General features: G+C 39.3%; 1 protein-coding gene across 1 annotated transcript in view; it reads left to right on the top strand.

Annotated features, from left to right (window-relative positions):
- The first annotated feature begins 285 nt into the window (after window positions 1-285).
- CD163 (CD163 molecule) overlaps window positions 286-26949 on the top strand; it is a 36572-nt gene continuing 9908 nt past the window's right edge. The window contains exons 1-11 of the mRNA XM_068559848.1: window positions 286-391; window positions 1534-1620; window positions 2282-2602; window positions 5828-6148; window positions 8093-8413; window positions 8936-9256; window positions 18391-18705; window positions 18803-19117; window positions 19490-19582; window positions 19661-19975; window positions 21405-21725. Coding sequence (XP_068415949.1) covers window positions 346-391; window positions 1534-1620; window positions 2282-2602; window positions 5828-6148; window positions 8093-8413; window positions 8936-9256; window positions 18391-18705; window positions 18803-19117; window positions 19490-19582; window positions 19661-19975; window positions 21405-21725 — 2776 coding nt within the window. The 5' untranslated portion in view covers window positions 286-345. The remainder of the gene's footprint in view (window positions 392-1533; window positions 1621-2281; window positions 2603-5827; window positions 6149-8092; window positions 8414-8935; window positions 9257-18390; window positions 18706-18802; window positions 19118-19489; window positions 19583-19660; window positions 19976-21404; window positions 21726-26949) is intronic.

Raw genomic sequence — 26949 nt, 5'->3', positions numbered from 1 at the left:
ATGCTTCTAATATATTAGTCCAAAACAAAGTGCAGAAATTTAAAATATTCAATTCAATAACAACAGTATATAATTCAGTATTTCCCCTTTAATTTTTATAAATCTGTAGTGAGTGTTTCTCAGTTTTCTTTGGTTGTTTCATGTCCCAAATGGAAGAAAACATCAGCACGAAAGAGAACCTCCCACTTTTAATTACTTCCCTTTTCTGGTTGACTCCACCTCCATTATGAAGTCTTTCTGTTTTTTTGTGGATGTGAAATGATTTTTAGAATTCTTAGTGGTCCTCTTCTTTAGGAGACCATTCCTAGGGAATAATACAAGATTTAAGTATCATAAAACTTTGGAATGGACAAACTCAGAATGGTGCTACATGAAAACTCTGGATCTACTGGTAAAAGCTTCTCATTTGTTCTATTTACCCTTTAATGGAGTATAGCAATATTCTGGCAGTCAGTGGATCTGATTTAATAGTGATGGGCATCAGGAGGGTAATTATAGGAAAAGGGCAATAAGCCTATAAGGCAGTACCTTTTATCTTCCATAGATTCTAAATTGAAGATGTGAGATAAGGATTAGATTTGGCATCAAGTCTGTAAAACTGCTGAGGTGCAATTAAGTAAGGAACTAAAACTAACTGAATTGTATTGAGTTTGAAACTAACAGTTGTTAGAAAAATAGAACAAGTAGGAATGCATATTGATTGAAAGTTGATTCCCTAGAGGACATTTAGAATAACACCCCTGAGTGTTGAAATCTACTTCGTGACCTATGTGGATGCATTAAACTTATTTAGCATTCTTACTCTTTTTTTTTTCAAGCTTTTAGACTGAGGTATAACATACCACATGAAAGCATAGGTCGTAAATGCACAGTTCAGTGAGTTATCGCAGAGGAGTGACTACATAGCGTTTTTACTTTTAAATTACTGTTGGGTGAGAGTAAGAAGGAGAATTGAGTGATAGAGCATTTTATGCTATTTTTGGAGATCAGTCCCAATAGTGGGGGTTTTCAAATATGAACTTTGTCACTTTTTACTCCAATGTATTGTTCAACTACTATTTAGCAGGCACTGTGCCAGGTACTGGTGAAACTGGTGAACGTGATAGATATAATTCATTCCCTCATGGAACTTGCCATCTAATAATGTGGATCAGGTAGGCTTGGAGATGAGGGTATCAGTGGTTGAATATTGCTCTGTGCCTGAAGGGAGAACTGCCCACTTCTAAGTTTCATCAATGCCTTTTCAGTTTTCCAGGTTTTAAGGCTCAATCTTGCAATGCTTTTTCCATCCCCAACTCTCTTCTAATTCCTCGCCCCTAGATTGCCTATAAACATGAACGTTTTCAAAGCTACTTCACTGAGGCTGTATGATCCTGGGTACGAATTTTTCCTGCCTGCCTTGCCATTTAGGGGGAAGGATATTCTGTCTTGGTTTGACCTTCTTTGTTAACCTCAAACCTCTGAAACCGTCTGTCTCCTCCAAAGCCTCTTTTTGGGAAGACTCTACTTTTGCTCTCTTTCGTCTTTTCACAGAATTTAGAAGATGTCCTGCCCACTTAAGTCCCTTCACTATTGCTGTGGTTTCAGTTCTCAGTGCCTGTTTGGTCACCCGTTCTCTTGGTGAGTACATTGTCAAATTTACTCACAACCTTAGCCCACTGTGACAAGAGTCACTAAAAAGCAAATAATTCTCCTGAAGGCTAAATAGCATCTAAAAACATGCTTCATGGTTTCAAAGTAGAAGATAATAGGAAAATATCTCCATTTCAATTTCCATTTGAGTCAATAAGTTTCTGTTAGATTTTAACTAGCATTTTAAAAATTCATGGTATTTTCCATATATGTGTGAAATAGGCACTAAATTCCTTACAACTGGTCTTTCCATCCTCACCCTCAGCCTTCTTTCTACCGATCTTAGGATTCTGGAGAAACTTACATAGCTTATCCCTATAAAATTTTGTAATATCTTTTTTTATAGTAAACTATCCATGAGAATATATAAATTGACGTTATAAAGAATATCAGCCATTAAATAAAGATACCATACAGTATTGGATTACCCAGATTTACTGGTTTTATGTCATTGCTTAATTTGAAGCCTGTGATACTGACATTTGTTTTTTTAATTTCTATGAAATAACATTCTCCTATTGTACCATGGATAGGTGCAGAAATATTTCTCGAATCTGGCTTTGAAAAATAAATAAGTAATCTAAAGAATAATAATTTTCTACTTGCTCTTTGGATCTTGACCAATTGCTGCCTTTACTTATTGTTACAGGAGGAACAGACAAGGAGCTGAGGCTAACGGCTGGTGAAAACAAGTGTTCTGGGAGAGTGGAGGTGAAAGTCCAGGAGGAGTGGGGAACTGTGTGTAATAATGGCTGGGACTTGTCCGCAGTCTCCGTTGTTTGTAGGCAGCTGGGATGTCCAACTGTTATCAAAGCCACTGGATGGGCTAATTCCAGTGCAGGCTCTGGACGCATTTGGATGGATCATGTTTCTTGTCGAGGGAATGAATCAGCTCTCTGGGATTGCAAACATGATGGGTGGGGAAAGCATAACTGTACTCACCAACAGGATGTTGGAATCACCTGCTCAGGTAAGACTTGCATAAGTCAAGCCTTAACATGAAATGCTTTGTGAAAAAAAATCTATGGGTTAAAAATTAAAAGGAGCCAGTTTTCTGTAAGTAATCTAGTCCACGTATAAAATTACCCAATCCATTACTAAAAGACCAGAAAACACATGACAAAGCCCATATTAAAAAAAAAAATCAAAAGAGATTCTGAATACTACTACCAATGAGGAAGTGACTAGCTTCAATTTCATATTAAGTAATCCTACTATAACTTTCTACTTCTACATAAAAATATCATGATATCTAAGTTAATTCCTTGTCCCCTTTCCCCATAAAATGCTGCTTTCATGCATTGGCCCATAAATCATGACCCTTTTGCCCATTAATTGATAATCAAATTACTCTATCAGGAAATAAATATTCTTAGCACTAATCCTTTTCTGTTGGAGGAAGGATGTTTTGCAAAGTAGAATTGCTTCTTCCACTGTACAATGCTATTCATTTACTATTACAAGGTAGTTTTAGTTTTAATTTATAAAACATTTCATAAGTTTCATCTCACTTGCCCTTACAATAGCCCAGACCTTTCTGCTGACGAATCCCAAGGTCATGTTTCTGACCCAGTTCAGATTCCTGGGCTTCCAATTTCTCTTTGCTCATGTCATTGACCTTTATGCAACTTTATCACCACCCAGCCTTTCTATTAGAGATCATCTCCTCCATAGGACTGATTTTAGATAGGACTAATCTCTATCCAGGCATGGTGGTGTAATGGGAGCAACAGAGGCTAGTATCTAGAAAATTGCTCAGCTGCTCATTAATGCTATTATTTTGAGCAAGTTGCTAAATCTTTCTAAACTTCAGTTTCTGAGCACCCAATGATATAATACATGTAAAGCTACTGGTACACTGGTAGGTAATAGATGTTAAAAATTAACATTAGTTTCCTCGTGGCTCACTGCCTTTCATTACCTAGACAACTCATTTCTCTTTCTTCTTCCTTCTCTTCCTCCATTCTTCTCCTCTTCCCCCTTCTTCTTCTATTCTTCTTGTCTTTTTTTTTTTTTTTTTTTTTTTTGGCTGTGTTGGGTCTTCGTTTCTGTGTGAGGGCCTTCTCCAGTTGCGGCGAGTGGGGGCCACTCTTCATCGCGGTGCGCGGGCCTCTCACTCACTATCGCAGCCTCTCTTGCTGCGGAGCAGAGGCTCCAGACGCTCAGGCTCAGTAGTTGTGGCTCACGGGCCCAGTCGCTCCGCGGCATGTGGGATCCTCCCAGACCAGGGCTCGAACCCGTGTCCCCTGCATTGGCAGGCGGACCCTCAACCACTGTGCCACCAGGGAAGCCCTTCTTCTTGTCTTTTATTGTTAATCATTTTGCAGGGAAAGATAAGAAATAACAATTGTAACATCTACATCAAACATCTACAGCAAAGTTTAAAATGATAATAAATCTTGCCAGGCTCTTACTATAATTATTGCTGTCTATAGAGTTGACTGTTTAAGCTAAGACATCAATGTAGTACTTTTAGCTCGTGTTCTGTTTTTCATACCTTTACATAAGGATCCTTTATATAAGGATGACATTAATCAAACTTGGTTTTTGAAGTTTATACACCTAAACCTCCAACTGGTGCGTAATAATAGAAAGGGATGTGTAGCCACTCAGGGACTCATGAGTTTCATGAGGTTTCTGAGTTCATATTTCTGAGGTTTCAGAGTCTGTATTTCTGAGATTCTCTACCCTGGTCAATGATCAATCCTCAGAACATCTACTGGGGAAGTTCTGTTATTATCACATGCATAATAGTAAAGAGGATAGACTCTGGTGCTAGATTGTTTTTTTGTTTGTTTGGGTTTTTTTTGCATTCTGTCTCTACTGTTTTCTGGGTGTTTGATCCTGTGTCAATTATTTAACCTCAGTTTGCTTATCTGGGAAGTAGAGATAGTGGTAATGACACATAATGCTTAATGTTGCTGTGAAAACTGAAGATAGCATATGTAATACATTTGGAACAGCATATGCATATTTTGATTGTAAGCTATTATTATTATTCATGATACAAAATCTTGTTGAGCGGAGGTCCTTGCCTGGAGTTCAGTGCTTTTAAAATTGAATTACTTTTTCAAAAAAGAACTTCTAAGCATTTTATTCAACCACAAACAGTTTCTGGTTTTTAGGTGTCCCAAAATTTCATCCCAAGTCTCTTTTTCTCAGGTATTTTAGTCATCATAGAAAATCTAAGGATAGTGTATAGAGAGAATTTTCTTTATGAAAAAGCCATTCTTTGCTAAAAATGGTAGCAGGTGCTTCGGGGGAGGGAAAAGAAAGCTTTGATTCAGGAAAAAATTGGTAAGAAATAATCTTGATTAATTTTTCCCCAATTTTTAATGTTTTTTTAAAAATTTATTTATTTATTTATTTTTGGCTGCATTGGGTCTTCATTGCTGTGCATGGGCTTTTCTCTAGTTGGGGCGAGCAGGGGCTACTCTTTGTTGCAGTGCACGGGCTTCTTATTGCGGTGGCTTCTCTTGCTGTGGAGTACGGGCTCTAGGCACGCGGGCTTCAGTAGCTGTGGCATGCAGCTTCAGTAGTTGTGGCTCACAGGCTTAGTTGCTCCACAGCATGTGGAATCTTCCCAGACCAGGGCTCAAACCTGTGTCCCCTGCATTGGCAGGCAGATTCTTAACCACTGCGCTACTAGGAAGTCCTAATGTTTAATGTTTTTGTATACCAATTTTGCAAACTATCATGCATGCTTATGCATTTTTTTTTTTTGCTTTTTCCTGTTTTCTAATTTCAAATTCAACTTCAAGCAATCATTCATGCTCTAAACTGATGGTCATAAAAAAAGATTAAAATAAAAATTTTAACTGTTCAACAAATGACTGGTTTGTCATTTTTGCTTCTTTGTAGTATGAACAAATTTTATTTTTTCAACCTTTTTAAATAAATACTTTGAGGCAAACGTATCTATTTCTACATAGAAGTGTTTATTATGCCTTAGTAATGGAAGGAAACAAAACAAAACACAAAGTAAAGTTTAATCTGTAAAAGTTTTTTTACAGATTAATCGTTGGTTGGTTTTCAAAAGATTAAAATTGTCCAAAATGTGAACAGAGGCAGCATCCAAAATGAAGCATCATTTTTAAGGATAGGATCAAATCTCAACTGACTAGAGGAATATTATTTTCTAAAATCACTTCTGAATAAATATTACTTCTGAATTCTGGTCTTTTCTCCGCTCTAGATGGATCTGATTTGGAGATGAGGCTGATGAATGGAGGAAACCGGTGCTCAGGAAGAATAGAGGTCAAATTCCAAGGACAGTGGGGAACTGTGTGCGACGATAACTTCAACATAGATCATGCTTCTGTGGTTTGTAAACAACTTGAATGTGGAAGTGCTGTCAGTTTCTCTGGTTCAGCTAATTTTGGAGAAGGTTCTGGACCAATCTGGTTTGATGATCTTGTATGCAATGGAAATGAGTCAGCTCTCTGGAACTGCAAACATGAAGGATGGGGAAAGCATAATTGCGATCATGCTGAGGATGCTGGAGTGATTTGCTTAGGTAAGGACTGGCCTGCGTTTTTTCTGTTCTCCATGAGAGGACAAAAAAAGGGGGTAGAAGTCTCAAAAGGCTGAACTCCTAAAAACATAATGAAGTCTGCTTCTTTTATCGCCTTATTATTACCTAATTTCAGGATGCAGTTCTGATACCTGTGGAATTTTTACCTTAACTGTAATTAGGATAAATAGGTTAGGGGGGAATGATGACAGTGAAATTGAGATCCAAGTCATGAGGGTAGAAGGAAGTGTTTAGAGAATAGTCCACTCCCCCCATCCCTCCAAAAAAAGAAAGAAAAAGAAAAAAAAGTTAACTGTTGAAAACAGGTTAGAATTTTGCTTTCTGGATGTTTTGGAGCACCCCCCTTATCATCCTCTACCTACAAAAGTCTCCCCTTTAGCCATTTTGACCCACCCTTTCTTAAACCCACCTTTTCTTAAATTCACAGAATCAAATGATTAAAAACTTGGTTTCCTATTAAAACCTCACTTATGCTAGTGCTATGTTATGAGCAGGCACTGTGTCTGTCTAGAAACTTTCATGTTTCACGCTTGATTACGGGACAGGGACATGGCTTTGCGTGTACAAGACTGTCACTCTCCTTTCTTCACTTGAGTGCCGAGTTTGAAGAAGACCTAGTAAGTCTTGAACCCCAGGGAATATTTAGGAAACTGTAACTAGGGTAAAAATGTCCCTGTATTCACCAGGTATTTTTTCTTCAAATGAAGGAAATTCAATTCAGACTAACTTTAAAATGAGAGAATACTGACTCAGAAAACAGGGAAATCCAGGAGGTACAGTTGGCTCCATCCAAGCACTGCGCGGCTTGCGGGATCTTAGCTCCCCGACCAGGGATCGAAGCCCGGTCACGTCAGTGAAAGCACGGAGTCCTAACCACTGGACAGCCAGGGAATTCCCCAATTTGCTTTTTTCTTGTTGAATAATGTGACCATCTATAGTCTAAACCACAGAGAATGGGATTCCTACAGAAAAGATGGATTCTGTTAGCTGAAGAAAGTGAAAGGGATTTGGCATAGAAAAAACACAGTATGTACCTTCTGTTTTCCTTTACCCATCAAAATCTTTCTAGGTCCCCAATCAGCACGTTTCTTCTCAGTGTGTTTTATACATGCTGAGTAATCACAATGAACAGCAATTATGGCAACAAAAACCAAAACTGCCTGAGGAAAAAAGCAATTTATTTATTATAAGATATTACTTAGAATCAAGTTCTGTTCTTTGAGGAATATTGATTGCGGGAAGTTGATAGTAGTAATGGTGAGGGCCCTTTTCTCTTTGCTTTGTTCTTAAACTACAGAAGTGGTCAGAAAGGGGTGAGGCATGTAATACAAACCAGGTAGTCTGGGTAGGCAATGAAGTCAGAGGCAAAAGTGAGTATTGAGTATTGAGGCAAACTGGAGTGTGTAGGTCCCACCTAGACACCTGCAAATATATATTTAAAAGGGAAAAAACCAAACAATTCCAACAAAAAATCTGTGGTGATCAAACAAGCAAATCTCTAGATAAATTTCAGTCCCTGGGCCTCCCATTAGGAACTCTTCCTATAATGCATTCTCTCCATAGTGAAAAGCCTTGTCTTCTTTTTTTTATTTTTATTTTTATTGATTGATTGATTGATCTTTTCCATTATGGTTTATTACGAGATATTGAATATATTTCTCTGTGCTATACAATAGGACCTTGTTGTTTATCCGTTCTATATATAATAGTTTGCATCTGCTAGTCCTAAACTTCCAATCCGTAAAAAGTCCTGCCTTCTTGCCTGATCCACTCCTCCTTCCATCTTTAACGATTTTCAGTGGTAATATATCACTGTTTTCTCCATCTCTCCTTATATCTCCCCCTCTACTCATCTCAGGTATAGCTGTTTAGAGTGCCTTCGTTCTTGTTTCTTTATCACTGACTTGTTTTGTTTCCCTCTTACAGAGGGAGCAGACCTGAGCCTGAGACTGGTAGATGGAGTCACTGAATGTTCAGGAAGATTAGAAGTGAAATTCCAAGGAGAATGGGGGACAGTGTGTGACGATGGCTGGAATAGTAATGATGCCGCTGTGGCATGTAAGCAACTGGGATGTCCAACTGCCATCACTGCCATTGGTCGAGTCAACGCCAGTGAAGGAATTGGACACATTTGGCTTGACAGTGTTTCCTGCCATGGACATGAGTCTGCTCTCTGGCAATGTAAACACCAAGAATGGGGAAAGCATTATTGCAATCATAATGAAGATGCTGGTGTGACATGTTCTGGTAAGTTAAAACAAAACAAAACAAAAAGAAAAACAGAGGAGGAAGGACCTGTGTTCTTTAGGAGTAGGAATAGGTGTGAGATGTGTGAGAGAGAAATATCTAGTAATTTCCTTGTTGGGAATTCTTTTACAGTTGTGAGGAATCTTTAACACATTCTTTATATGACTAGTTTGGTGGGTCCTCTGACTCTATTTTCTATAATAATTTTTCCGACTGCTACTAGGGACCACACTTCAAATTCTAAATCTACCTGGAGCTCCAAAAGACAAAATGATGTAGGTCTTTTCTTTATATCTGATTTGCTCATATTTTTTAGCCACTGACAATTTTTATTAAGTTTTGAAACTGTAATCCCATTTCTAACAAAATTCATGGTCTATACTGGCTCTTCAAAAAGGCAGGAGATGGGTAAGCCAGAATTTCCAGTGTCTCAGTATTTGGGAAGGAACAAGATTTTTAAAATACCCTTTGGGAGCTAACCTCCATATGTATCTGTGACCTAAGTTTATGTTTCTTTTGCAGATGGATCAGATCTGGGACTGAGACTTAAAGGTGGAGGCAGCCACTGTGCTGGGACAGTGGAGGTGGAAATTCAGAAATTGATAGGGAAAGTGTGTGACAGAAGCTGGGGACTGAAAGAAGCTGATGTGGTTTGCAGGCAGCTGGGATGTGGATCTGCGCTCAAAACATCCTATCAAGCTTATTCCAAAATCAAGGCAACAAACACATGGCTGTTTTTAAGCAGCTGTAATGGAAATGAAACTTCTCTTTGGGACTGCAAGAATTGGCAATGGGGTGGACTTAGTTGTGATCACTATGATGAAGCCAAAGTTACCTGCTCAGGTAAGACTTTCAATCAGCGTGTTAAGAAGTTGCATTCCAATTTTATTCTTTTACGTGTAGCTGTCCAGTTTTCCCAGCACCTCTTATTGAAGAGACTGTCTTTTTTCCATTGTATATTCTTGCCTCCTTAGTCATAGATTAGATGATCATAGGTGCGTGGGTTTATTTCTGAGCTCTCTATCCTGTTCTATTGATCTATGTGTCTGTTTTTGTGCCAGTACCATACTCTTTTGTTGACTGTAGCTTTGTAGTATAGTCTGAAGTCAAGGATCCTAATTCCTCCATTCCTCCAGAATGATTCCTATCATTCCTTAATGATAGGGATTGCATTAAATTTGTAGATTGCTTTGGGTAGTATGGTCATTTTAACCATATTGATGCTTCCAGTCCAGAAACACAGTATATCTTTCCACCTGTTTGTGTCATCTTCAATTTCTTTCATCAGTGTCTTACAGTTTTCTGAGTACAGGTCTTTTGCTTCCTTAGGTAGGTTTATTCCTAGGTATTTTATTCTTTTTTATGTGATGGTAAATGGGATTGTTTCCTCAATTTCTCTTTCTGATAGTTCATTGCTAGTGCATAGAAATGCAACAGATTTCTGTATATTAATTTTGTATCCTGCAACTTTACCGAATTCGTTGATGAGTTCTAGTAGTTTTTTGGTGGCGTCTTTAGGACTTTCTATATACAGTATCATGTCATCTGCAAACAGTGACAGTATTACTTCTTCCTTTCCAGTTTGGATTCCTTCTATTTCTTTCTCTTGTCTGATTGCTGTTCCTAGAACTTTAGATACTATGTTGAATAAAAATGGCAAGAGTGGGCATCCTTGCCTTTGTTCCTGATCTTAGAGGAAATGCTTTCAGCTTTTCACCATTGCGTTTGATATCAGGTAGATTGCCTATCTGCACTTCACTTAGTTCTTATTCTGGAGTTTTATCTTGTTCCTTTGTTTGCAACATGTTCCTCTGTTGCCTCATTTTGCCTAACTTGCTGTTTTCAGTTCTACATATCTGGTAGATTGGTTACATTTCCCAACCTTAGAGAAATGGCCTTCTGTGGGAAATGTCCTATGCTTTCAGCAGCACACTCCCCTCTGGTCACCAGAGCTATATGCTCTAGGGGTGCCCCCCATGTTGACTGCACAAGTCCTTCTGATGTGGTTGGCATGGGGTAGCTGGCTGCAGAGACCAGGGGTGTCCCAGGACTAGTGCTGTTTCACTGTGAGTTGAGCCAAGTTCTACAATGGGTGATTGCAGAGCCAGGGTTCTCAGATCTAGTGTCATACTGCTGGTGGGTGGAGCTTGTTCCTGACATGGCTGGCTGTGGGTTCCGGGGTGTCCCAAAGCTAGTGTTGGCCTGCTGGTAAGTGGAGCTGTTCCTGGGGCAGATGGCTGAGGGGTCCAACATGTCTCAGAGTTGGTGTCCACCTGCTTGTCAGTGGGACCAATGTCCAAGCGATCCTGGGGCTGGTGCCCACCTACTGGTGCATGAAGCCATATCCTGGGGCTAATGCCAGCCACTGGGAGGCAGACAGGTCCTGGGGTCCCAGCTATAGGGCCCAGGAATCCCAGAGCTGGTGTTGGCTTGCTGATGGACAGGGCCAGGGTCCCAGGGGTGCTGGTACTGGCCTCCTGGTGGGTGGGCTGTGTCCTGACAAGGCAGGTTGTGGGGCTACAGTGGTCCTAGGGCTGGGGTCTGTCCACTGGGGGATAAGGCTTGTCTCAGGGCTAGCACCAACCCTCTGGTGGGTGGAGCTGGGTCCCAGGGTCTCTGGCTGCAGGGCCCAGGGGTCCAGGAGCTGATGTTGGCCTGCTGGTAGGCAGGGCCAAGGCCCAGGGTGTCCCCAAGCTAGTGTCAGCTCACTGCTGGGTGGAGCCGGGTCCCAAGGGCTCTGGCTGCAGGGCCCTGGGGATCCCAGGGTTGGTATGTCAGCCCACTGATGGGCAGGGCTGGAGCCCAGGGAGTCCTGGGGATGGTGCCTGCCCACTGGTGGGTGGAGCTGGGTCCCAGGGTCTCTGGCTGCAGGGCCCTAGCGGTCCCTGCACTCGTGCTGGCCCACTGTTGTGTGGGGCTAGGTCCTGGGCCGTCTGGTGGGCAGGGCCATGTTCCAGGGTAGCTGTGGGCTCAGGATGTCTCAAGAAGCCTGCCTGCTGGTAGGGGCAGTAGTGGGGGAGGGGTGTCGCTGCCTGATAAATTGCTTGGTCTCAGGTGTCTCAGTACTGGTGCTGACAGGCTGGTGAGTGGGTCTGGGTCCTGGTGCTAATAAGCTAAAGAGAGGATTCCAAAAATGACTTTTTCTAACACCAGTATCCTTGTGGTAGAATGAGCTCCCCACAATGACTGCTGCCAGTGTCTATGTTCTCAGGGTGAACTCCAGTCACCTCCTGCCTCTCCGGGAGGCTCTCCAAGATCAGCAGGTGGAGCTGACCCAGGCTCCTTTCAAATTACTGCTTCTGCCCTGGGTCCCGGAGAGGGTGAGATTTTGTGTGTGTCCTTTATGAGTGGAGTCTCTATTTCCCACAACCCTCGGCTCTCCCAAAAGTAAGCCCTGCTGGCCTTCAAAGCCAAACGTTCTGGGGGTGCAAGACCCCTGGGCTTGTCTTCCTGGTGCAGGATCCCTGGGCTGGGGAGCCCGATGTGAGACTTAACTTCTTGAGTTGGATGCTTAATTAATTTTGATTCTTTCCTGTTTATTAATATAACCATTTGAGGTTATAGGTTTTCCACTGAGTGTACCAGTAGCTATATCGTATAACTGATGAATTGATGCTCTGTGACTCTGGGACACAGAACTTCCTACGGCTGTTATGTAGTCGTTGTGAATTGCTCTTTTTAGTATTATAAGGTTTCCATCTTTTATGGTTGAACAATTTTTTTTTTCTGGCTATGCCACACAGCTTGTGGGATCTTAGTTCCCCGACCAGGGATTGAACCCGCGCCCTCGGCAGTGAAAGCGAGGAGTCCTAACCACTGGACTGCCAGGAAATTCCCAAAAAATTTTTGTTCTCAATCAAATTTGTCTGATATTAATATCTCACCTGTTGCTTTATTTTCTATTCTCTTACTTTCAACCTTTACAAATAATTTTGTTCCAGGTGCATCACTTGTACTCATAATAGAATGGGGATTTATGTTGAAAAGGACTCTGATAGAGTTACTTTTTTTGAAATGGGAGATGTATTTGACCTTAAGTTAGTCGTATTATGCATTATTATGTTGTCATATTATATATACATAATTATTTATTGTCGTGTAATATGCTACAACTGAAAACATATTTCACTCTATGACCTTTATGGGGCCTTTGCATGTGTTTGGGAATGTGTAAGCATATTTGTATGTCTGATAATTTCCTTCTAAATTTAGAAAGGGTTGTCTATTTTCCTATTAATTTATTTTATTTAATTAGTATGAAGTTCAGCTGCAACTACAAGAAAAACCACCTGAGTGGCTAAAGAAAAAAAAAATTTTTTTCTCATTTAAAATAAGTCAAATAGGTAAGAAGTTTAAGGCTGCTTGGGTGGTGCTGTGGTCACCAAGAAACACCTAGAATTGTTCTTCTGCAGTAATTATCAAATCCTACTGGACAAGAATAATGAGTTGCCCTGCAAATGATGACATGTGTTGGTGAGCCAGTTTGATAGACCAGGTTCTGCCCTCTGAGAAGCTGCTCTCTGCGCACTATCCTTCATGAGCCCAGGCGCTCTTCTCAGGGCAGTACTTCCTAGTGCGTTGTTCTCATAGTCAATTCTGAGTTCAGTTTGGAGAGTATACCTGTCCGGGGGCTGCACAGCTTTCACAACCCACTTTCTGCTGATACTGATTTAGGGACCCTTGGATTGCTTTTAGGGTTGAGTAACCATTAGCCGATGTCGGCTGCCCTCAAAGTCAGCAAAAAATTCTCTCCAAACTCAGTAGGCTTCTAGTCTGTTTTGCTTTAATCCAATGCCATGTGAAAGTAACAACAAAGAATAAATTACGTACTTTGATCTATCCGGTGACCAGGCCCTTCCTCTTAATTTATTGGCCACTGCCCTAAGGTCATTTGAAACCCTGTGTTTGGAAAGGCAAGACCTAAATCCTGTCTCTGCTGGTAGGCTCATTGTCTTTGTATGGAGAGCATCAATTTTATTGTCTGCTAAATCCACAATTTTATCACCACCTTAATTTAGGGGACAGGATACGTAGGGTTTGTTTTTCTTCAATCCTGTTAAGTTCCAAATTATAGGACTCTCAATTAACTACATATAGTAGCTGCAGGCAGAAGATGTCTCCCTCATGAAATTAGTATTTATCCTTCCAGTTCTTCTTGCAGTCTAGCTGCTTCTAGTCTGAGCTCATCTCTCTCTTAAGTGTTAAAAGTGGCAAGGAGGATTCATGCCATGTCAACATTCTGATATTTTTCTTTTTTTATACCTTTATAAAAGTATACTTTTCTTTTTTTTACACTTTTCCCAATATGTTCTCAAATTTTTCAGCTTTAGCAAGCAGATGGTTTTCTTTTCAAGGTGACATTTGTCCAAATATCTTACCATGGATAACATGACTTATTAGCTTTCCAGCCTACAATATCTGAGTCATTAGTATATTCTGCCCATGAATTCCATTCAACCACATCCAAAATTTAGGTTTTATTACTAGAGTACCTCACTTATGATAACACATTCTGAACTATTTAGGATTCTATTAAGCTGCCTATAATAGAAATCGCAAATAGCATAAATCTGCAACTTAAGGTGGGCCCCTCTCTTTACAAAATTATATTTTTGTTTGCTATCTGCCATATGTGCACTTTGCTTCCTTTTGTAAACTCTCTTACTATATTTCTGTAGCTTTTTGGAAGCTCTTCTATTAATACTTATTTTGGGGCCTAGATTTTAGCTCTCTCCTTGTTTTTCTAGAAATAGAGTTTGTAATTTTATTTTTTGATTTACTTGATACTTTCAGAAGATTTCTAGGAAAAAATTATGGAAATATTGTCTCTGTGCCTGTCAAGTTCAAACTACGGATTCCATAATCTGTTCAAATTCTTAGACTTTTATAAAGCACAAGGTTTTATGGATGATAGGGGCCAGAACTCAGTAAAGCTGGAAGACTAGAAAGACAAAGTAACAATTTATCCCTGACAGGTAGTGTAGACAAGCCAGCTACAAAGAGGTCTAAGAATTTTGGCCACAAAATTGCTTTGAATCCCAGACATTTTGTTTGTGATGACTGTATATTTGCTGTAGAGGACATCTGAACCTAAGAAATGGTTCATTTGAGTTGTGTTTTATTTTACTAAAGTCTAAAAAATAATTTTGAGACTAGAATGATTTATACTTCTTCAGAGTCTGGAAAGGAATAAATGATGAAAATGTATCAATGCTTCTTTAAAGCATATTGTGTATTTTATCTATTACTAAGCAAAAGGAAGTAACTCTAATTAATTATTTCTTATATTTGTTCTTCATTTCTCCATTTCTTCATTTATTCATTTCTACAGAAAGAAATGAATACAGATTTAGTTATTGATGTCAGGGAAAGTTTAACTTATTGATTAAAGGAGCTAAATCCAGGCACAAAAATTCAATTAATGGCTTTTATGTTAAAATGCACTCATAGGTTTAACAGGAAAAAAAAATCCCTTAAAGGGGTAAATTACCAATATTCTAACCATGTACACAGAGTAAATGGTATAAGGAAGCCAATCTGTGGTACAGATTAATGTGTTACTAGCAGATTCATGAAATAAAGGCTGAGGATACAGTCTCCAAGACATTTCTGGGTGGAAGAATTTCTCTTTTGCCCTGGACTCAAATATTTTATGACAAAGGAAATAAGAGGATACTTACAGAAGGGACTTGTTTTCAAGTGCTTCACAAGTTTTCACCATTAAAGAGAAAGTTATTTGTTTTTGCTTTTTTTTGGTTGGGGGGAGGTTGTTTTTTCACTGGTTGTGTTTTATTTTGTTCGAGATCGATCTAGATGAGAGAGCAAGAGGTTAAAAGAAAGCTGAATTTGGCTCAATCTAAGAAACTGTTTTTATTCAAAGGTTTAGGTCTGTCCAAAAGTGGAATAAGATTATATGAATATTAGCTAATGATATCTTGGAGGAATTTCATGCTCAAATAATGATTCAACAAGATTAAATCAAGGACTTGACTCAAGAATCTTTCATTATTTGTGTTGTAGAGGCATTATTTGCTTTAAAGTCTTAGCTGTGTTTAGAAAGCAACGTGTTCTTCAACTCAAATTTGGATGGAACTTGCTTTGTACATATTTAATGGATAAGTGGTGAAATTTTTGCATGCTGAGTTATTCTATGCTTCTATAATAGAGAATATAGTCAGATCTAGAACACTTTAGGAAATTGGCGAGGGCTGATAGTATATCTGTGTCATGCTGATAGTAGTGTTGAGGGATCGTAAAAATTAGTGATATTTAACAGCAGGCATCTCTAAAAGACTTATGCCTTTTAGAAAGTCCAATTTCATATGAATTTCCTTTCTTTCCTCTCTTTTAAGATGAATTAAAGGAAATAGTTTGCATCTCGCACGTAACTTGAATTACCGCTGAGGATGTTAAAAGAAACTCACACTTGTCTTGATGAGTGTCATCTCAACCTGGCAAAGAATGTCCTTAAAACCTGAGCCCCATTTCTTCAGCTTTATTTATGGTGTGTCTTTTCTTTACGTTTTAAATTCCAACCATGGTAAATTATCCATAATTTCTCAATTACATCATGCTAGTTCATGACTGTATTCTTTAAATGCCATATCACACATTATTTACTTGGCAAACTCCTCATCTTTTTATCAAACTCAGTTCAGATTTAATAGAGCTGATGACTCCTTCATTTGTTAGTTTTGTATCTAAAATATGTATCTAGTTTTGGACTCAAATTATTATTTGAACATGTGTATCTTCTACTAAATTATGTGTTCTTGAAGGAGAGAGCAATTAATGAGAAACTGAGCAGCCTTGAAAAGAAGTAACTTTTTCCCAGGTACATAAAGTTGGGAAATACATAATAAGTCGAGAAAAAAGTGTCTGCAGAGGTACAGAAGCTTGAGAAAGCATATTTAGGCTGAGGTATCAGGTATGATTGGTAGAGTAATAGTTGTTAAGGCTTTTCAGGTGACATCATAGAGTATTTTCAAGTATGCTAAGAAAACAGTGCTTATTATCCCCCCTTAATTTGAATAGCTGGGTGATATTGGGGAAGCTGCCAAAGCTCTCTGTGCTGCAATTTCCTCAAAAGAAAAAAATGGTGATAATAATAATATCTACTCCCTCATGGGAATTACACAGCAAGTGATCAATACATGTTAGCTACTGTGGTTATGATTATTATTATTAGTATTAGAATTATCTATCCTCACTGATAGACTGAACTCTGTGCCCATCCAAATGCCTAAAATATTGTAGGTGCTTAATAATATTTGTTAAAAAGATAAATTATTATATAAGTAGTAAAGAAACACTGACTTACCTTGAAGACAAAGAAATTATGTGAAAATATTTGAACTTTAATAATACACTCATGGCCATGGTGTAGATTTATTGGAAAGAGGATTTAGAAGCTAGGAGACCACTTAGGAAGCTATTGCAAAAGTCTACATAACAGGGCTTCCCTGGTGGCACAGTGCTTAAGAATCCGCCTGCCAATGCAGGGGACACGGGTTCGATCCCTGGTCGGGGAACTAAGATCCCACATGCTGCAGGGCAACTATGCCCGCGCGCCACAACTACTGAGCCTGCGCTCTAGAGCCCATGAGCCACAACTACTGAAGACCGTGTACCTAGAGCCTGTGCTCTGCAACAAGAGAAGCCACTGCAATGTGAAGCCTGTGCACCGCAACGAAGAGCAGCCCCCGCTCGCCGCAACTAGAGAAAAGCCCGCGTGCAGCAACGAAGACCCAACGCAGCCAAAAATAAATAAATTAAATAAATAAATAAAAAGTCTACATGACATATGATGACAAATTACATCAAAGTAACGATAAATATGGAGGAAAAATATGCTGGAGGACTGACACATGCTGGTGGCTTCTACGTGTGCAGTGTATTGTAGGGGATCAAGAGTCTAGGCTCTCTAGTATACTGCCTGGCTTCAAATCCTGGCCCTTCACTAATTTGCTGTGCGACCTTAGCAAATTACTACAGTTTTCTATGTTTCAATTTCCTTGTCTGTAAAACTGGAATGTTATTAATAGTTATACCCTAAGGCAATTGTAAGGATGAAATAATGTTTGTTAAATACTTACTAAAATGCCATATATATATATATATATATATATATATATATATATATATACACACAAAATAAGTGTTCACTTTAATATTCACTACTATCATTATTACCATTATTTATGGGGAGTTAAAAAGGGGGTTCAATTTCAGGTGATTCTAATTTGGTCCTGGATACCATTAATTGAGTAAGGAGTACTGTGGGCTTGTCAGTACATAATTCATTCAATTTTGAACACCTTAAGTTCCAGATGTCCAAGTAGATCTGCTTATAAATATAAATTTAAAGAGAAATGTGTAGATGAAAACATATTTATTGGCAGTTGAGAGAAGATGTCCATTGAGAAGATGAGAAAGGAGGATAGAACTTTGGTTGGGGGACACATGAAAGGTTCTGATAAAGCCCTGTCAGGCAGGAAGGAGGAGAAAACAGGAGAAAAGGAGCATCTCCCGTCAAGTGTGACAGGGAAGAAGAGGTCTGCTGTTCATTTTGGAAACAGGAAGTATTGATATATTAAAAATCCTTACCTAGAACCATTTGCAATGGTTGGGGCAGACCCCTGGGGTGAAGGACTGCATATAGGGCTAAAAAGTAGAGAGAATGGACACCCATTATCTGTGGTCTCCAATGTGATGTATAATATAGGCAAAATACTAAAAGGAAAGAGTAATCATGCTCCAGGAATTACAGGTTCCAGGAGGCAAAGTTCCAGAATTGTCTCTGATGAAGTGGTCTAATGAAGGATGGGGAGGTCTGGAATTTGCCAAGCCGAACTCTAGGCAGAAAAGCCAAGAGGAAAGAATAGCTTCCCTTTCTCACTTTTCACTCCCTGCCTCACTCTCATCATGAAGGAAAATCTTGGAATCATGTTCTCTCTCACTGAAATATTATTTTTCAGCCCACAGGGAACCCAAACTAGTCGGAGGGGACATTCCCTGCTCTGGTCGTGTTGAAGTGAAACATGGCGACACCTGGGGCACCGTCTGTGATTCTGACTTCTCTCTGGAAGCGGCCAGTGTGCTATGCAGGGAATTGCAATGCGGCACAGTCGTCTCTATCCTGGGGGGAGCTCACTTTGGAGAAGGAAATGGACAGATCTGGGCTGAAGAATTCCAGTGTGAGGGGCACGAGTCCCATCTTTCACTCTGCCCAGTAGCACCCCGCCCAGACGGGACTTGTAGTCACAGCAGGGATGTTGGAGTAGTCTGCTCAAGTGAGACCCAGAGCACATGTTCAATTTGTTCCCATATTGTGAAGAGGGTAGGGTTAGGTAGTCACAGACATCTTTTTAAAGCCCTGTCTCCTTTCAGGATACACAGAAGTTCGCTTGGTTAATGGCCAGTCCCCATGTGAAGGAAGAGTGGAGCTCAAGATTCTTGGGACCTGGGGATCTCTCTGCAACTCACACTGGGACATGGAAGATGCTCAAGTTTTTTGCCAGCAGCTTAAATGTGGAGTTGCCCTTTCTACCCCAAGAGGAGCACCTTTTGGGAAAGGAAGTGGGCAGGTCTGGAGGCACATGTTTCACTGCACTGGGACTGAGCGTCACATGGGAGATTGTCCCATGACTGCTCTGGGTGCATCGCTATGTCCTTTGGGGCAAGTGGCCTCTGTAATCTGCTCAGGTAAGAGAAAAAGGGCAGCCAACGATGAGCCTCTCCCATGGTGGTGTGCCTTAAAAGAGGGTGTAACTATGGCGAAGAACAGAAGGAAAAGGGAATGATCCATTTTGAGGGATCATGAGAAGTGTGCCAGAATATTAACTTCATTTGTCTTTTTAGAAGGAAAGTAAACTTAATTTTCATGGACCTCGTAGTTATTTAGTGCTTACCATGTGCCTTCTCGGAGTACCTGATTCATTCCCAGCCTGGTTGACCCATCCACCTTTCTCTAAAGCTATGTTTGTCCTAGCTCACCTATTTAACACTCCAGCTGACCTCCTTTCCTCACCCCAACTTTTTGTATCTCTTGTGACTGATGACGTTTGGTGTTTGCAGGAAACCAGAGTCAGACGTTACCCCCGTGCAATTCATCATCCTCGGACCCAACAAGCTCTATTTTTTCAGAAGAAAGTGGTGTTCCCTGCATAGGTAAGAATCAGTGACCAGTCTATGAAAATGATCTCAAAATCCTTAGAAATGCATTTATATTTTATTTTCTCTTTGCAGGGAGTGGTCAACTTCGCCTGGTAAATGGAGGCGGGCGTTGTGCTGGGAGAATAGAGATCTATCATGAGGGCTCCTGGGGCACCATCTGCGATGACAGCTGGGACCTGAATGATGCCCACGTGGTGTGCAAACAGCTGGGCTGTGGAGGGGCCATTAATGCCATTGGTTCTGCTCATTTTGGGGAAGGAACAGGGCCCATCTGGCTGGATGAGGTGAACTGTAATGGAAAAGAATCTCGTATTTGGCAATGCCATTCCCATGGCTGGGGGCGCCACAACTGCAGGCATAAGGAGGATGCAGGCGTTATCTGCTCAGGTAAGTTCTGCATAATTACAATAGATTATAATTATATAAGAAAGGACTGAGGTGGGGCAAAGGGTAATGAAGGATATTAATCTGAGCAAATTCCCTAAAATACAGGTTCAGAGGGAACACTTGTGAGATTCAGGCTGCCAGAAGTGTGGATTTGATGAATTAGTGCTACCTCATGTGCAAGGCAGTATAATATCAGAAAGAGAAAAATTCAGAAGTGAGTTTGCATATCATGAAAATGACAGCAAAACTAATCATACGTTCTTTTATAAACATATGTGGAGCTGGATATTGGGTAAGGATTTAGTGCACCACTTGATGATAGCTGTATTAATAAAGTAGATTAAAAAGGACAGCAGAAATACATTTGGTGCTACATTCTACAGAGAAAAAGATAATCACCATGCCCAAGTAATTTATTTATTTATTTATTTATTTATTTTTATATTTATTTTTGGCTGTGTTGGGTCTTCGTTTCTGTGCGAGGGCTTTCTCTAGTTGTGGCAAGCGGGGCCCACTCTTCATCGCGGTGCGCGGGCCTCTCACTATCGCGGCCTCTCTTGTTGCGGAGCACAGGCTCCAGACGCGCAGGCTCAGTAGTTGTGGCTCACGGGCCCAGTTGCTCCGCGGCATGTGGGATCTTCCCGGACCAAGGCTCGAACCCGTGTCCCCTGCATTGGCAGGCCGATTCTCAACCACTGCGCCACCAGGGAAGCCCCCAAGTAATTTTTAATGACAGATAAATTACCATAACAGGACACTGCTCTTGTTTTGTATACATGGTAAGATTTTAGAAAGCATTGTGAAGTACAGAAATGTACTCAGTTGTAATGTATTGGAAAAAAGAGTGCTATGACCTAGGGAAGTGAAAAATTCTGTATGCCAGAAGAGATTTTGCTATCACTCACATTCAGTGACGTAAATCTGGTAGAGGACATACACAACAAAACTGTGAAGTGTGAGAAAGGGAAATATTTCATTTTAAGGAAATGTATATAAAACATTGGTTTTAGTGTCTGAGTATCTCAATAAATTTTAACTATCAAGGACAACTGCCAAAAAATGAACAGAATAGGGTTAGAAAGCTAAAATTACAGTAATTTAGGGAGAAAAAAATCCAAACTATGTAATTCATAAAAGGCTCTGGGCCTTTGATTAAGATTTAGAAGTCAACTTAGAATCACTGTTGGCATTTTAAAGAGGTCTCTAATTACAAAATCCAAGACTAGAAAACCAGAAATATTTATAGAACAAATACTATATTTTAACAAAATCTACCAAATCATCCAGAAGTTTCTAAAGAATTACTAGTAATGAAATTCCTAGTGTATCGTACCTATTTTTAAATCCATTCTCACATCAGAGTAAAGGGAGAGAGTCCTCTGAATCTTCAGAAAAGATTTTAAACTGCTAACTCTCTATTTCACCCCAGAGTTCATGTCTCTGAGACTCATCAGTGAAACCAGCAGAGAGACCTGTGCAGGACGCCTGGAAGTTTTTTACAATGGCGCTTGGGGCAGCGTTGGCAAGAGTAACATGTCTGCAGCCACGGTGGGAGTGGTCTGCAGGCAGCTGGGCTGTGCGGACAAAGGGAGCATCAGCCCTGCATCTTCAGACAAGACGATGTCCAGGCACATGTGGGTGGACAATGTTCAGTGTCCTAAAGGGCCTGACACCTTATGGCAGTGCCCATCATCTCCATGGAAGAAGAGACTGGCCAGCCCCTCGGAGGAGACCTGGATCACGTGTGCCAGTGAGTATCCTTTGGACTATATGAAGCTTCCATTCTGTGGCTCCACTAGCATCTTCTGATCTAAGCAAGAATGAGTAAACTTTGGTTAATCCTTATTCTACCTGGATAATGTAATGGGTTGTATTTAATTTGGCCTATAGGTACTCAGGATCAGTGATCATTTCCCCAAAGACTATCATACTCTGATGGTCTTCTCAAAAGTTTTATTCAGTTGCTATCTCTGTGAACAAATGAGGAGAAGAGAATATATAATTCAGCATTTGACTATTGAGTCGCCCCATTTTTCTTTCAAATAGTATCTTGTTACACTTAATATTAAGAGAGAAACAGTCAGAAAGATCAATCCTGAATTATTTTCCCATTCTACACCTTTTTAAACTGGAAGAAGATTTCTGTCTACCTGGCAGTTTGAGAGAATTTAACATTATATATTTACAATGTTAACTTTATCTATTTGACATTTCCTAAGTCACACTAACATTCTGTTTTTAAAAATTGTATTGGGGTATAGTTAATTTACAATGCTGTGTTAGTTTCAGGTGTCACACTAACATTCTTATGTCCAGGATGAAATACACCCAGTTTGCTGGAGGGACATAGGCTTTCATAAAAGATGAATTTTGTAAAAATGTAAAATTTAAAATACACATTAAATAAGCAAACTTTTAAAACAGATTTTTTAAATATCATAATCCTTTTTTTTTAGACATCTTTACTGGAGTATAATTGCTTTACAATGGTGTGTTGGTTTCTGCTTTATAACAAAGTGAATCAGCTATCCATATACATATATCCCCATATCTCCTCCCTCTTGCGTCTCCCTCCCGTCCTCCCTATCCCACCCCTCTAGGTGGACACAAAGCACCAAGCTGATCTCCCTGTGCTATGCAGCTGCTTCCCACTAGCTAACTATTTAACATTTGGTAATGTATATATGTCCATGACACTCTCTCACTTCATCTCAGCATACCCTTCCCCCTCCCTGTGTCCTAAAGTCCATTCTCTACGTCTGTGTCTTTATTCCTGTCCTGCCCCTAGGTTCTTCAGAACCATTTTATTTTTTTATTCCACATATATGTGTTAGCATATGGTATTTGTTTTTCTCTTTCTGACTTACCTCACTCTGTAGGACAGACTCTAGGTCCATCCACCTCACTACAAATAGTTCAATTTCGTTTCTTTTTATGGCTGAGTAAAATTTCATTGTATATATGTGCCACATCTTCTTTATCCATTCATCCGATGATGGACACTTAGGTTGCGTCCATGTCCTGGCTATTGTAAATAGAGCTGCAATGAACATTGTGGTACATGACTCTTTTTGAATTATGGTTTTCTCAGGGTATATGCCAAGTAGTGGGATTGCTGGGTCATATGGAAGTTCTATTTTTAGTTTTTAAGGAACCTCCATACTGTTCTCCATAGCGGCTGTATCAATTTACATTCCCACCAACAGTGCAAGAGGGTTCCCTTTTCTCCACACCCTCTCCAGCATTTATTGTGTCTAGATTTTTTGATGATGGCCATTCTAACTGGTGTGAGGTGATACCTCGTTGTAGTTTTGATTTGCATTTCTCTAATGATTAATGATGTTGAGCATTCTTTCATGTGTTTGTTGGCCATCTGTATATCTACTTTGGAGAAATGTCTATTTAGGTCTTCCACCCATTTTTGGATTGGGTTGTTTGTTTTTTTGTTATTGAGCTGCATGAGCTGCTTGTACATTTTGGAGATTAATCCTTTGTCAGTTGCTTCATTTGCAAATATTTTCTCCCATTCTGACGGTTGTCTTTTCATCTTGTTTATGTTTTCCTTTGCTGTGCAAAAGCTTTTAAGTTTCATTAGGTCCCATTTGTTTATCTTTATTTTTATTTTCATTTCTCTAGGAAGCGGGTCAAAAAGGATTTTGCTGTGATTTATGTCACAGAGTGTTCTGCCTATGTTTTCCTCTAAGAGTTTTATAGTGTCTGGCCTTACGTTTAGGTCTTTAATCCATTTTGAGTTTATTTTTGTGTATGGTGCTAGGGAGTGTTCTAATTTCATTCTTTTACATGTAGCTGTCCAGTTTTCCCAGCACCACTTATTGAAGATGCTGTCTTTTCTCCATTGTATATTCTTGCCTCCTTTATCAAAAATAAGGTGACCATATGTGCATGGGTTTATCTCTGGGCTTTCTATCCTGTTCCATTGATCTATATTTCTGTTTTTGTGCCAGTACCATAGTGTCTTGATTACTGTAGCTTTGTAGTATAGTCTGAAGTCACAGAGCCTGATTCCTCCAGCTCCACATTTCTTTCTCAAGGTTGCTTTGGCTCTTCGGGTCCTTTTGTGTTTCCATACAAATTGTGAAATTTTTTGTTCTAGTTCTGTGAAAAATGCCAGTGGTAGTTTGATAGGGATTGAACTGAATCTGTAGATTGCTTTGGGTAGTATAGTCATTTTCACAATGTTGATTCTTCCAATCCATCTATTTGTATCATCTTTAATTTCTTTCATCAGTGTCTTACAGTTTTCTGCATACAGGTCTTTTGTCTCCTTAGGTAGGTTTATTCCTAGGTATTTTATTTTTTTTGTTGCAGTGGTAAATGGGAGTGTTTCCTTAATTTCACTTTCAGATTTTTCAACATTAGTGTATAGGAATACAAGAGATTTCTGTGCATTAATATTGTATCCTTCCACTTTTCCAAATTCACTGATTAGCTCTAGTAGTTTTCTGGTAGCATGTTTAGGACTCTCTATGTATAGTATCATGTCATCTGCAAACAGTGACATCTTTACTTCTTCTTTTCCAATTTGGATTTCTTTTATTTCTTTTTCTTCTCTGATTGCTGTGGCTAAAATTTCCAAAACTATGTTGAATAATAGTGGTGACAGTGGACAACCTTGTCTTGTTCCTAATCTTAGTGGAAATGGTTTCAGTTTTTCACCATTGAGAACGATGTTTGCTGTGGGTTTGTCATATATGACCTTTATTATGTTGAGGTAAGTTCCCTCTTTGCCTACATTCTGGAGGCTTTTTATCATAAATGGGTGTTGAATTTTGTCAAAAGCTTTTTCTGCATCTATTGAGATTACCATATGGTTTTTATCCTTCAGTTTGTTAATATGGTGTATCACGTTGATTGGTTACGTGTATTGAAGAATTCTTGCATTCCTTGGATAAACCCCCTTGATCATCGTTTATGATCCCTTTAATGTGCTGTTGGATTCTGTTTGCTAGTATTTTGTTGAGGATTTTTGCATCTATGTTCATCAGTGATATTGGCCTGTAGTTTTCTTTCTTTGTGACATCTTTGTCTGGTTTTGATATCAGGGTGATGGTGGCCTCGTAGAATAAGTTTGGGAGTGTTCCTCCATCTGCTATATTTTAGAAGAGTTAGAGAAAGACAGGTGTTAGCTCTTCTCTAAATGTTTGATAGAATTTCCTGTGAAGCCTGGTCTTTTGTTTGTTGGAACATTTTTAATCACAGTCTCAATTTCAGTGCTTGTGATTGGTCTGTTTATATTTTCTATTTCTTCCTAGTTCCGTCTTGGAAGGTTGTGCTTTTCTAAGAATTTGTCCATTTCTTCCAGGTTGTCCATTTTATTGGCATATAGTTTCTTGTAGTAATTTCTCATGATCCTTTGTATCTGCAGTGTCAGTTGTTACTTCTCCTTTTTCATTTCTAATTCTATTGATTTGAGTCTTCTCCCTTTTTTTCTTGATGAGTCTGGCTAATGGTTTATCAATTTTATTTATCTTCTCAAAGAACCAGCTTTTAGGTTTACTGATCTTTGCTATTGTTTCCTTCATTTCTTTTTCATTTATTTCTGCTCTGATATTTATGATTTCTTTCCTTCTGCTAACTTTGGGGTTTTTTTTTCTTCTTTCTCTAATTGCTTTAAGTGTAAGGTTAAGTCGTTTATTTGAGATGTTTCTTGTTTCTTGAGGTATCATTGTATTGCTATAAACTTCCCTGGTAGAACTGCTTTTGCTGCATCCCATAGGTTTTGGGTTGTCATGTTTTCATCATTATTTGTTTCCAGGTACTTTTTTAATTTCCTCTTTGATTTCTTCAGTGATCTCTTGGTTATCTAGTAATGTACTGTTTAACCTCCATGTGTTTGTATTTTTTACAGATTTTTTCCTGTAATTGATATCTAGTCTCATAGCGTTTTGGTCGCAAAAGATACTTGATACGATTTCAATTTTCTTAAATTTACCAGGGCTTGATTTGTGTCCCAAGATATGATCTATCCTGAAGAATGTTCCATGAGCACTTGAGAAGTATGTGTATTCTGTTGTTTTTGGATGGAATGTCCTATCAATATCAATTAAGTCCATCTTGTTTAATGTATCATTTAAAGCTTGTGTTTCCTTATTTATTTTCATTTTGGGTGATCTGTCCATTGGTGAAAGTGGGGGTGTTAAAGTCCCCTACTATTATTGTGTTACTGTCATTTTCCCCTTTTATAGCTGTTAGCATTTGCCTTATGTATTGAGGTACTCCTATGTTGGGTGCATAAATATTTACAATTGTTATATCTTCTTCTTGGATTGATCCCTTGATCATTATATAGTGTCCTTCCTTGTCTCCTGTAATAGTCTTTATTTTAAAGTCTATTTTGTCTGATATGAGAATTTACTCCAGCTTTCTTATGATTTCCATTTGCATGGAATATCTTTTTCCATCCCCTCACTTTCAGTCTGTATGTGTCCCTAGGTCTGAAGTGGGCCTCTTGTAGACAGCATATGTACAGGTCTTGTTTTTGTATCCATTCAGCCAGTCTATGTCTTTTGGTTGGAGCATTTAATCCATTTACATTTAAGATAGTTATCAATATGTATGTTCCTTTACCATTTTCTTAATTGATTTGGGTTTGGTATTGCAGGTCTTTTCCTTCTCTTGTGTTTCCTGCCTAGAGAAGTTTCTTTAGCATTTGTTCTAAAGCTGGTTTGGTGGTGCTGAACTCTCTCAGCTTTTGCTTGTCTGTAAAGGTTTTAATTTCTCCATCAAATCTGAATGAGATCCTTGCTGGGTAGAGTAACCTTGGTTGTAGGTTTTTCTCCTTCATGACTTTAAGTATATCCTGCCACTCCCTTCTGGCTTGCAGAGTTTCTGCTGAAAGATTAGCTGTTAACCTTATGGGGATTCCCTTGTATGTTATTTGTTGTTTTTCCCTTGCTGCTTTTAATATTTTTTCTTTGTATTTAATTTTTGATAGTTTGATTAATATGAGTCTT

Source organism: Eschrichtius robustus, chromosome 13 (genome assembly GCF_028021215.1).
Source record: "Eschrichtius robustus isolate mEscRob2 chromosome 13, mEscRob2.pri, whole genome shotgun sequence".
Taxonomy (NCBI): Eukaryota; Metazoa; Chordata; class Mammalia; order Artiodactyla; family Eschrichtiidae; genus Eschrichtius; species Eschrichtius robustus.
This window is presented reverse-complemented; position numbering and strand designations above follow the sequence as displayed.